The sequence below is a fragment of the Alosa sapidissima genome, chromosome 13 (assembly GCF_018492685.1).
Source record: "Alosa sapidissima isolate fAloSap1 chromosome 13, fAloSap1.pri, whole genome shotgun sequence".
Classification (NCBI taxonomy): Eukaryota; Metazoa; Chordata; class Actinopteri; order Clupeiformes; family Clupeidae; genus Alosa; species Alosa sapidissima.
This window is the reverse complement of record NC_055969.1, coordinates 30,688,388-30,700,236: the sequence shown is the minus strand read 5'-3', so window position 1 is coordinate 30,700,236 and position 11,849 is coordinate 30,688,388. Positions and strand designations below refer to the sequence as shown.

At 45.1% G+C, this 11,849-nt stretch overlaps 2 protein-coding genes across 11 annotated transcripts in view; one reads left to right on the top strand and one right to left on the bottom strand.

The window, feature by feature from the left end:
* The window catches only part of LOC121679927 (ras-specific guanine nucleotide-releasing factor RalGPS1-like), a 78,072-nt gene that overhangs the window by 34,570 nt on the left and 31,653 nt on the right, over nucleotides 1-11,849 (bottom strand). The window lies entirely within an intron of this gene.
* angptl2a (angiopoietin-like 2a) lies at nucleotides 1,331-11,676 on the top strand. The gene is made up of 5 exons (XM_042059015.1): nucleotides 1,331-2,015; nucleotides 4,914-5,907; nucleotides 9,242-9,435; nucleotides 10,780-11,050; nucleotides 11,355-11,676. The coding sequence occupies exons 2-5, from the start codon at nucleotides 4,959-4,961 to the stop codon at nucleotides 11,552-11,554; spliced, it is 1,614 nt and encodes a 537-aa protein (XP_041914949.1). The 5' UTR covers nucleotides 1,331-2,015; nucleotides 4,914-4,958; the 3' UTR covers nucleotides 11,555-11,676.

Genomic DNA, 11,849 nt, shown 5'->3' with positions numbered 1-11,849 from the left:
AGTTTTGGCTGCCCACGAACCTCAAGCAAGGACAGGAATCTACTCCATTATTTTGACCTAGCAGGAGACTGACATTCTTCAAGTGCCACATACGTGGAGATGAAGAACGCCTGGGTTGCAAAAACGTACTTTTCCAGCAGGATTGACCAAGAACACACGGATCAGTCTAGTAGTGCAGACAAGAGTTTTTCCAAAGTAAGCAGCAAGGTATTGTGTTTTACCTTGGCACGGAATTGATCAGTATGTTTAGAAAATGAAGGAAAGTGGCAGACATGCTGACCATAATTGAGTGTGTATCAGCCAAAACGGAACTGAATCTTGTTTAGAAATTGTTGGAGGAGAGGATAAGATTAAACAGCTAGTCTGCCAGTTGTAGTTCCAGGAGTTTAACCACTGTATTTATTTGAGGTTGTTGATTTGGTATGTATTTTGTTTATAGGTGCTGACTGGCTTTCATTAGTTTGAATTAAACGGATTCACCTTTTTCCAGAATCACCACACTGCCTCTTGTAAAATGAATATATCTAGGTCTAGGTTTTGCGCTGTCTACAAACTGCTCCGCTGAAGCTACAGGGTCGGTAAAATCTTGAAACATTTTGGGTGTTATCTCTGTACGGTCCTTCCCATAATTATCATGTTACTTTCCCTTCCTCTCATTAGTGTTCATCAAAGCAGGACTGATGATAAAACCTCAGAGAAGGCTACACTGGACCCTTCTCTAGTTCAGTGCACAGACTGTGATCTATTACATTTTAACATTACACAGTGGGGTGATGTAATATTTCCATGTCACAAGGTCTTCGAGTTTCTTTAATGACTATTTGTCAAAATAAATTATAAGCCAACTGTAGCAACTTAAACCCTTCAAAAGATGAAAAATCTTTCCCCCACGTCCTTATAAGTGTGATAAATGATAAATGGAAAAGCTCCCCCCAAAGTAAGAGAACAAAGACGGATCATGCAGAGGGCAATCTCATCAGCGCTCTTCATTTGTCTTCCGTTACTCCCACTCTCTCCCATGACGACCCGACTCCACGGGACTGTCCAGCACACTCCCTAGCGCCCGTGACCTCACCCGGCAACGGTTGCAGCTGGCGGCCGTGGCTCCCTGACTCCACAAATAGCCCGAGCAGAGGGGACGAGGGGTGTGGAGTGTGTGTGGAGTGGATGGGGGGGGGGGGGGCGTTTACTGGGGCTTTAGGGGACGAGGGCTTGGGTGGGGGGACTGGAGCCTGTGCTGCTGCTGCTGCTGGTGCTGCTGGTGAGAGGGGGAGGGCAGAAGGAGGGGAGAGGGAGGATCTGAACACCCCCCACACACACCCCCCCCCCATACACACACACACACACACATCACAATCACCACCAGCTTCACAAGTCCCTGCTGGAAAAGTGCCCTGCCTCTAGATGTGTTGGAGTGAATGAGAGAGCGAGTTAAGGCAGAGCCAGAGAGAGAGAGAGAGAGAGAGAGAGAGAGAGAGAGAGAAAGGGAGTGTGTGTACTGGGGAACAGGAGGGAGGCTGGACTGTGGAGAGTTTGAGGGATCTTGAGGCAGAAGTGATGAAGTGGATCTAGTCTGAGTGCCAGTGGGGAGGACAGATGTACCCAGAACCAGCCCTGCTCCTCAGCAAACACACAACAGACACACAGACACAGACCCTTCACACATATCAGGAACTCAGGACAACCTGTAGATGACACCGCTGGAGGGCACTTTGCAGCCCAGAGAGTCCTCATGCATTTTTGAGGTTATGAGTTTCAGCACCTGGTCGCAATCAGGGCTCTCGACAAGTCTCCGCGGAGGCTCCACAAGTGCTTCCCGGTGATGGACACCCTCTGAAGATACGTCTGGAGTCGAAGAGTGGCAGACAAGGAGGCAGTGCGAGAAGTGAAAGTGCGATGGCTCTATTCACAAGAGCATCTCAATCCAACCTGACAGAGCAGCAGGGGATTTAAGTGGAAGAGAGAAGGAAACAAAGAAACGAAAGAAGAAAAAAAAAGCCTGGGACAATTTTCTGGTAAGGATGCTCCTTCTGTCTCTAACAAAGTGGTGATAGTCTACTGCAGAGTTGAGTTGAGAGTCACTGGAGAGAATTGGCTGTTCATTAATGGTGCCGAGGGAACTTTTTTAATTGATTACAATTGTTAGAAGAACTAATTTCAGTGTCAAATAAACGGCTATGCAGCCGGCATAAATGAGCAAGTCGTTGCTTTCTTTGGGTTTTCATTAGCCATAATTCATCAACATAAAGCGGAGATATTTAAAACAACTTCACGGGACTATGCAAACACTGTCAAGTTATTAGAAGGAGCAAATGTGTCATTCTGTCTGCAGGGGCCAGGGTTAATAAATAAAACTGTCTTACTGAAAGTCAAAGGGGTAGCAGAGAGCCTTGAAGACTTACACACACACACACACACACACACTACGGGGGGAAATACCTCATTTGTTCTCTGGCACCAGTTCTGTGTCAAATACAAAACAGCAGCACAAACTGGAAAAGTTATCAAACAGGAAATTAACAAAAGTTACTTAATATTTTCTTTAGATTTAAGTGTGTGGGAATGAACTGTGCAGCACTAGAGCGGCTCTGCTGACATACAGAGGTGCTGAGGGCACTGATCTCCAGTCAGTTGCCTGGAGGCGGGATGCATGTCTTTGCCCCTATAACCCTGCTTAATGGCCACTTTTCCAGTAAATTCCCACAGGCCACTGAACCATGCAGGACTCGTGCTCCCCCACAACACAGTCTCAGACCAGACGAGGACGCAAACATAGACTGGTTTATTGTGTGCTTGGGTTAACACCCTATGCAAGTGTGGGGAAACGTCAGAAGTCTGCATTGCTTTAGAAAAAATAACGAAAAAAGATTCTAATGAGCCCTAGAAAGAATCACATAGTGGAAGACGACAACATTAAAGAGATTACAGATGTGATCTTTGCACGACTCTAATCACATTTTTTTGTGAAGGAGTCATGCAATGAGCTGAAGGGTAAAACTCTTTTGGCTTCTTTTTTGATTTGGTAACCATTACACTGACACACACGCACACACCCTTGCCCTCACACACACACACACAAACACAGAGCACATGTTTCTCTGTGGTGACAACAATAAACACCAGGCGCTCAGAGGGCACGAGGAGCAACATGCACCGTGCTAAACAGAACCACACATCTTAACCAGAAACAGTCCCTTTTCATAATTGCATAACTGCTACATCATTCTGGCTTGGTGTGGAAGAAAGCTCCCTTGAGGAAAAAGCTCCCTTGAATACATTCCGTTGGTTTCTCCTGGCCCTGACACGAATGCTGTGGTGTAATACTACTTTTGGCAAAAAAAAAAACCACACTGATCACAGTCTCGCAATTGAGACACTTGTCTCTACACAACTTCCATGACTGATTCCAATCGTGCCGACATGCAAGTCACTTCCAGTCACGAAACGTTCATGACTTCATCGAGAACTGCAGACCGACGTGCAGAGTTTCCATCAGAGTCGGCTTTGAGTGGGGGGGGGGGGGGGTCACGGAGTTTTTTCTCATCGTGACACTGGAAACTAGGTGCTGCTGGTAGTGCTGGTAAAGCACTGTACTGACTGCAGCCGTTATATTTAGCAGCTCACAGTTATCCCATTTGGCATGGCTTGATGCTAAAGCAGGAGCCGTAAAGCCCGACAATTCAGTCACTGTAAATCTACCCCATATAACTTCTGAGATACACAATGACCACAGGAGAGTGGTCCAGGGGGCTCTATTTTCAGGAGGCCGTCTGTGGCCAATCTGGGGTTGATACGCTGAACTGTCCTGCACCACACGTCTGGCCACTACACCTCTGACCTCTGAGTCATCCACTCCACAGCCATTTCCTCTGGTCTACACATACAGTACACACACACACACACACACACACACACACACACACACAGCCCCATAACACTATCCAAACATCTGCAGTCTATGTAAACGCATGTGCGCGCACACACACACACACAGTGCCAATGTTCAAAGACACACAAATAGCATGTACACATGACTGCAGACATAAACACAAATAAACACCGAAGTACAATGTGCTTAAGCACAACACATGTATTTCATATCCTCCCTTATCTTTGCCTTTGCTGTGAGCTAGAAATTATTTCAACATAGCAACAGACACACGCACACACGCACAAACTACACACAAGGACAGGCAAACAAACAAACACACACACACACACACCACAAACATGGACAAACAAACAAACACATAACACAAACATGTGCTGCATTTGTACAAATATCAAAAATACATTTAATGTTTTAAATTGTACTGTAGCATTATATGCTAAGATCAATTACCATGCACTGGGTTATGTTTAGCCGTGTTCATCTGATCCTTCTGGTTGGTCTACAGAATACAATAGGGACTATTAACTCCATTATTGCTGAGGTTTAACTTGTACAAACAAGTTCCCTCGAAAGCCACAGAACTTTGAAGCTTCTGCAAAAAGCGTTTTTTCTACAAAAAGAAAGTCACCCAGTTCTGACTTGATGGCAAAGCCATATGCCTAGAACACAAAACATTCTCTTTTAAATCATCAGTCAGCTAATTATAGAAATTCTGATGCATGTGGTAGGTAACATTATAACTCAAAGCCGCAGCAGAATTAATTATGCTGAACCATGGCAGAGCACCTGAGACTGACTGCTTGGGCCCGGCACGGGTTCTGTTCCGGTATGTAAACAGATCCTCTGCTCAGGGCCATCAACTGTTTCCATGGTTCCATCGTTTCCATGGCAATGGGTCTCCAGGAGCCATTTTGTGATTGAGATGGTGCGGACATTTATAAGAAACTCATCCTGTGATTACGCAAGTCAGGGCAAGTACAGATTCATAAGAACTGATTACTTTATTTTTCTCTTCTTTCAGCAATCACAGCACATACTGAGACACAAGGCATATCCACGCTTCATCATGAAGCTCCCTCTCTTGGTCCTGCTGGCGGCGTCCCTAGCTCCTGGACCTGGGCCTGCTGTTCAGGGAGAAGCCCAGGAGATTGAGAGCCATGACGACGCCCTGGAACCAGAGTTCATGTATGCCGCGCGTCCCAAACGCGCCGCGGAGGCGCCCATTCCCGTCGCCGCCGCCTCTCAGACGGACAAGTGCTCCTACACGTTCATCGTCCCCCAGCAGAAGGCCACGGGGGCCATCTGCGTCAACTCCAGGTCGCCGGAGGGCCAGGCGGAGACGCGCGTCAACAAGCAGGAGCTGGAGGTGGTCAACAGCGAGCTGCACAAGCAGCGGCGGCAGATCGAGTCGCTGCAGCAGCTGGTGGAGGTGGACGGCGGCGTGGTCAACGAGGTCAAGCTGCTGCGCAAGGAGAGCCGCAACATGAACGCACGCGTCACGCAGCTCTACATGCAGCTGCTGCACGAGATCATCCGCAAGCGCGACAACGCGCTGGAGGTGGCCCAGTTGGAGAACCGCGTGCTCAACCACACCGCCGAGATGCAGCAGCTGGTGTCGCGCTACCGCGACCTGGAGCACAAGTACCAGCACCTGGCCTCGCTCGCCAGCAACCAGAGCGCCGCCATCGTGCAGCTGGAGGAGCACTGCCGGCGGACGCACGCCTTCGGAGGGGAGCGCGAGCGGGAGAGGCCGTTGCCGCGCGCGAGGCAGCCGCAGCCACAGCCACTGCCGCCACAGCAGCAGCAGCCGCCCGCGATGCCCCAGCATCCTCCTCAGCGACCGCAGCATCCCATGACTCCAGTCAGGGCGTACCACCCGCCCACTTACACGCGCAATAGCAACAACCAGATAACCAATGAGATACAGAGCGACCAGAACTCCAAGGCTTTGCTGCAACCGCTGCCCACGATGGCGTATGGAGCCCAGAGCTCGTCCAGCACAGATAAACCTTCTGGTGAGTTCCATGACATTTCATTCAACTTTTCATTCAACCTAAGGTTTTTTTTTTTTTTTTTTTATATCTACTCTTGTTCCTCCCAAAAGCAGAGTCAGCATTCTAGTCAAGGTGACTAATTGAACTGTGAAGTTCATAAATGTGTCATGAATAACAAAAAAAAATAAAAAATACAGCAGCCAAACCAGAAAGAAAGAGAGAGCGAGAAAGAGAGATGCCGACATAGCGAAACAAATGTTCTGTCCGCCAATGGGAGCATGAAATAGCCGATGGGCAGCATCACTGCTGTTTCCTGCACTGTGGGTGGGCATCAAGACTAGCCGTCGTTCAGACTCTTCCTACCGTAACACCCCCAATTATCACCACTTTTGTTCAGAAATTCTAAAACAACGATGTTTTTTAACACTTCAAAATAACATTTGCTAAATTAACTTGACATTTTTCAGTAGCCATAGGTGTGTAGATTTGAACAAAATCTGCTTTGTTTGTTAACGGGAGCATTTACTGCCTGAAATATCCGATTTTGTTTACCACGCTCGGAGTTATAGTGCTGGCCTGATGGGTCGCCTATTTACACCGTTTCAACGGCACATGGACGGTTAGACCGAGAATTCTCGTCGTGAAATTAAAATTCCACTGGAGCTCCAAGCGGTTGTGTACACGCAGCCTTACAACACTGTCTACAGCTCTTTGAGTCACGGTAAAATGTTTTTGGTACATAGCTAATTCAGATACACCTATGGTGTGGGTGGTTGCGTTTCTTTAGGAGTCTGCTGTCTTGGTTTGTATAGAAATTGATATTAAGTGACACATACACGCAAGACGGTGAAAATACAGGACCGACGGTAATAGGGGGAGTTCCGATACCTGTGCGTGCAGGCTGGTGGGCTACTCCAGGCTTTCTGCCAAGTCCAGGAGAAAGAGCAGGATTGCCCTGAATCAGCACTTGTAGACACGGAGGGCAAACAGACAGGATATGTGGAACCCTCTTCCAGCTGGAATTATCATTTTCCTAACAAGACTCCATTCATAACAATGCTACACAAATAAAACTCAAAACAGCCTACAACAGAAATAAAAACTGTTACAAGATTAAGTAAGTATTGAGAAAGTTGTCTTAACGCATCTTATCTGATTAATTTGTTCTTTTCTCAATTTCTTTCCAGCCTCAGACGGATCATGACTTGTTGATCATAGATCATGAGATTAAGTGGTTCTTCAGAACAAAACGCTCAAACACTATTAACTTGTAAATGGGCTCTGCAATTTTATATAATGAAAACAACCACACAACTCTTTATATTTGACAGTTGACAGTTAGGAGACTTTGGGATTTATGGCTTTTACTTGTTTCCACTGTTCCACTGGTGCCATCAATACTTCAATTTCTTCCTTTACCATTGTTCTTACAGCATTTATTACTTCCCAGTTGAAACACATGTGAGAGAGCAGCTTGAAGGTTACTGTAAGTGGGAATTATGTGGTCTGAAGTGGAAACTCACATGTTACTTGACGTGAGGGTCATACAAAACATTAATCAAATGTCAAAAACATCAAAGGCTTTCAACTGTCAGCAAAAAATAAAGGCCCAAGGTTTCAGCACTACCTTTGGACAATGCCACATTAAAGCTGGGAAACATTCATTCATTTCTAAATATTATTTAAAAAAAAGATTCTGAAAGTTATGCACAATTAAGAATGGTTACGGTCTGAAAGGAGAACCAACGTAAAACGTACAAGGATTACATGAGAGCAGATGTACTGTACAGCAGGCAGCAGGGGATAAGCAACCAAGGCCTCTTTCATGTGAGCATGCAACACCAAAGTAAGCCAGCTTCTCTTTCAGAAACCATTCTCTCGGGCAGGGGGGCTTAAAAAGGAGACCACGGAGCTCTGCCGGCACATCAAGCATCAGTTCAAGGGTGAAACATAAGCACTTCCCTGTAGGTGCACAGTAAATATTCTCGACATCTTTACCTCGACAGCTCTACCATATGGCCCAGGTTCAACGTGTTGCACGCTGAAGGGGCAAAATAAAAATGAAAGAATGTAATGATATTTACAGCTGCTGAAAACCAAATACTACATTCCAGTGAGAAAGAGAACTACTTTACACTACTGGTTAAACTATAACTTAGCTGCATAAGCCCATGCTGCCGAAGCCCTCATGCCCGTGCTGTTCTTGGCGCCGGTACAGCTAACCAGTGGCAAATCTGCCTTCACAGAACCGCTGCCAAAGTCAACTCTGGGTAACAGGGTTCTGAGGTTTTCAAGGAGGGGAAAAATCAAATCCATTCTGATGCAGGAAATCCAGGCAACCGCGGACCACCTGAGAGGGTGTTGGAGGGAGTTTGCTCGTTACTGTGCAGACAAGACACAGGATTGTGTTAATGAGTGTTGAGAGGACTTCCTAGTGACTGTTAGCACCGTTTCTGACACTGCATTAAACTGCTGAGAAGTGATAGTTTTTAGCATCATCCTTTGATCCCTTGTATTACAAGTTCACTGAAAAACTGACAGCTAACATAAATCCCGGGATCATGACAGGAAGTTAGATCCTCTTTTTTAAAGAACAGGTGTTGGTGGTGTCCTCCTCATTCATTCCTCTACAACCTCTCACATTTCCTATGTAGATTAAAGCAACACCAAAGAGTTTTTTGTACCTTAAAATAATGTTTCCAAAATTGTTTCAGTGGTTCATCAACTCGTAACAGGGTGAACAGCACTTCTGCATTCGCTTCGCGGCCCTCTATCGGCTATAACCGCACTATGTAAGTTTGCCAGATCGGGTAGCGGATCTGTAGTTCGATGGAATGAGACATAAGAAACTACAAATTTGACTTGCATGATGTCGCAATACATCGTAATTTCATAAAATCATGCAACATATTTTACCTTGTCTATGGACATTGTTATTTGCAAAGCCGTTGCTGGATAAACAAATAGCGTGCGTGCGACAGAGGAAAAAGTTCTTTGGTGTTGCAAAGGGATTTCTGGACCATGCATGACAGTGAATTATACTACCAAAAGATATTTTCTTGTTTCCTTACATGATCCTTCCTCAAATCACAGACTCACAAACTCATCTAAAGACTGAACTAAAACATCAATTTTGTTCCTGCTGTTGTGTGGAAGTTTAAAACATTCTTTGATTGCTGGTGATTACCCACTTCTTACCCACCTCTAAAAAATGTATTATTTTCTTAGGTCTACATCTTTCAACCACACACCGGAGTCCAAAGATTATTCTACTGTAGTCTCAAGCGTACCTTCCCTTGTTTGGATTTCCTCACCAATGTCTCACCACTGTCTCACATCTGTTCTAACTGTGCAGGACCTTTCAAGGACTGTCTGCATGCTCTGGAGGAAGGCCACGCCACCAGTGGCATGTACCTGGTGAAGCCGGAGAACGCTAACCGGCTGATGCAGGTGTGGTGTGACCAGAGGCACGACCCAGGTGGCTGGACGGTCATCCAGAGACGCCTAGATGGATCAGTCAACTTCTTCAGAAACTGGGAGACATATAAGGTAAAATAAAAGAAATACAGCACAAAAAAACACTACTCATACCTTCAGTCATCATTGGCAGACTGCATAGAACGTTTAGAGAGTTTTAAGGCTGAATTTGGGGATTTTCTTTTTGTGATTTTTGGGGATTTACAAATAATAGAAGTTTTGTGAAGCGCTCTCCGTTTTTTTTTTTTTCACTTGACGCTGGCTTTGTTGTGCTCGACAACAATTTAGCTGTATTAAAAATAATGAAAAGCACATTGCTGCTGAAAAACATGGAAGTTATTGGTCAACTGCAATGCAATGAGTGCCAAGCTCACAGCATATGGTGAAAACCAAGGAAAAACTGCTTTGGAACATTTTGAACTTTCCCCGTGTGATGAAAAAAGGGGAGCATTCCATTTGAAACCATTGGGGGAAAGTGAACATGCAATGTGGGAACTCCTTCCATGCTGAATCTTCCAATTTGATCAGGTTACATGAAAGGGGGCATTCTCCCAGCGCAATTACTCTAAGACTTTCTAATGAGACACGATTTGATGAAAAAACGAGCCAACAAAATAAATCTGCCATCAGGACCTGATCCCATCATGAAGACATTTATTCACAGCCAAAGCAATCATTTTGACGTAATATGTATGGAGAGGGGAATCCTTGGTGTTGTGGGGAGAGAGTGGTATTACAAAAAACCACAGAGCGGAGGAAAATATTTAGCAGCAATTGTGACCTACGCCCCATGACAGAACCAGGGAATTATTGTGAACGTGTATCAGCTTGCCCCAAACCCCATGAGCTAAATTGGCATTTAAAACTAGCGTCCTTAATAAAAACCATATGTGATGTCAAATGAAAACAAGACATCAGATACAAATAGGATTTGTGGAGGGAGAATATTAACAACATGTCTTAAGCCATCGTAATTTACTGATAACCCGAAGATAAAAGTGTAAATTCTGGCCCTGTAAATAGCAATATCAAGACATAAAAATTTGACTGCACTGAATAAACAAACGAGACAGCGTAAGAATGTTTCAACGTTGAGGGAATTAAATCTACATGTTTACTAGGGAAACTCTAAGTGCGTGCGAAGTCCTAGAGCTACATGCATGTACTAGAAGGTAACTGAACTGAGAAGGCCTTAACATAAAAATCTTCATCAACAGCATGAGCTTAACGTGGCAGAAACAGCAGCTTTGATCATACCTTCAGTGAACATGCAGTGTGACATGGAGCATATGGTAGCGAACAGTATGGGTTACACTGTAACAATATGTTGGGAAACATTGCCTAAAAAGGTCATATCTGTCTTCTCCTCCCCTATCCTCCTACTTTCTGCTGTCCTACTCTCGTCTCCCTTCGCAGCAAGGCTTTGGAAACATTGATGGTGAGTACTGGCTAGGTCTGGAGCACATCTACTGGTTGACCAACCAGGGCAACTACAAGCTGCTGGTGACCCTGGAGGACTGGTCGGGCAGGAAGACGTTTGCCGAGTATGCCAGTTTCCGCCTCGAGCCCGAGACAGAGTTCTACAAGCTAAGGGTGGGCCGTTACCATGGTAATGCCGGGGACTCCCTGACCTGGCACAATGGGAAACAGTTTACCACCCTGGACAGAGATCACGACATGTACACAGGTGAGATATTGGGCTGGTAAATAGTTATTAATCTCTCAATGGAGTTTGGACAGTCACTATCACTATTTGTTATTTAACTTTCATCTTCTTACTATGTTAGCTGAACTTTCAAAGCATTTTATGAACTTAGTTTCTGTTTCTGACAGGATAACAGTTGACTTTAATATCAGTGACATGATCCGTGTTTGGGCGTTGATGAGAACAACTGATTATCTAATTAAAATAATGCATTAATTTGTGAACCACACAGAGCCAAATAGACGTATTATTCTCGGCTAACTTGTGTTTTTCTCTGTAACTTCAGGTAACTGCGCCCACTACCAGAAGGGAGGGTGGTGGTATAATGCCTGTGCCCATTCCAACCTTAATGGCGTGTGGTACAGGGGAGGGCACTATCGCAGTCGCTACCAGGATGGCGTATACTGGGCTGAGTTCCGTGGTGGGGCCTACTCCTTGAAGAAGGTCACCATGATGATTCGGCCGAACCCAAACACGTACCATTAGAACCATCCCCGCCAAATGACTGCAGTTACAGCACAAACAGAAGTGGTTCAGAATATACACAATGAGTTTTTTTTTCTCCCCAATCTCAGAAAAATAAGTGCAATTAAACTAAGTTAAATGTTGTTTATTTCTTGTTGTTTTTTTTTTTTCTTTTAAATTTTGGTTATTGCTTTCATCAATATGCATTCATACACAAGTATAACACAATGGTACAGCATAAACTTATGAAAATGACAGAGCTCTTTCCAAAGGCCTCCGTTGGGACTGGACACTCCAAGGCTGCTCAGGAGACACA

Excerpts from the sequence above, each read along its gene's own strand:
- angptl2a (XM_042059015.1), top strand. The coding sequence starts at position 4,959 with ATGAAGCTCCCTCTCTTGGTCCTGCTGGCGGCGTCCCTAGCTCCTGGA. Across the intron at positions 5,908-9,241 it reads CAGCACAGATAAACCTTCTG|GACCTTTCAAGGACTGTCTG; the intron begins GTGAGTTCCATG and ends CTAACTGTGCAG. Across the intron at positions 11,051-11,354 it reads AGATCACGACATGTACACAG|GTAACTGCGCCCACTACCAG; the intron begins GTGAGATATTGG and ends CTGTAACTTCAG.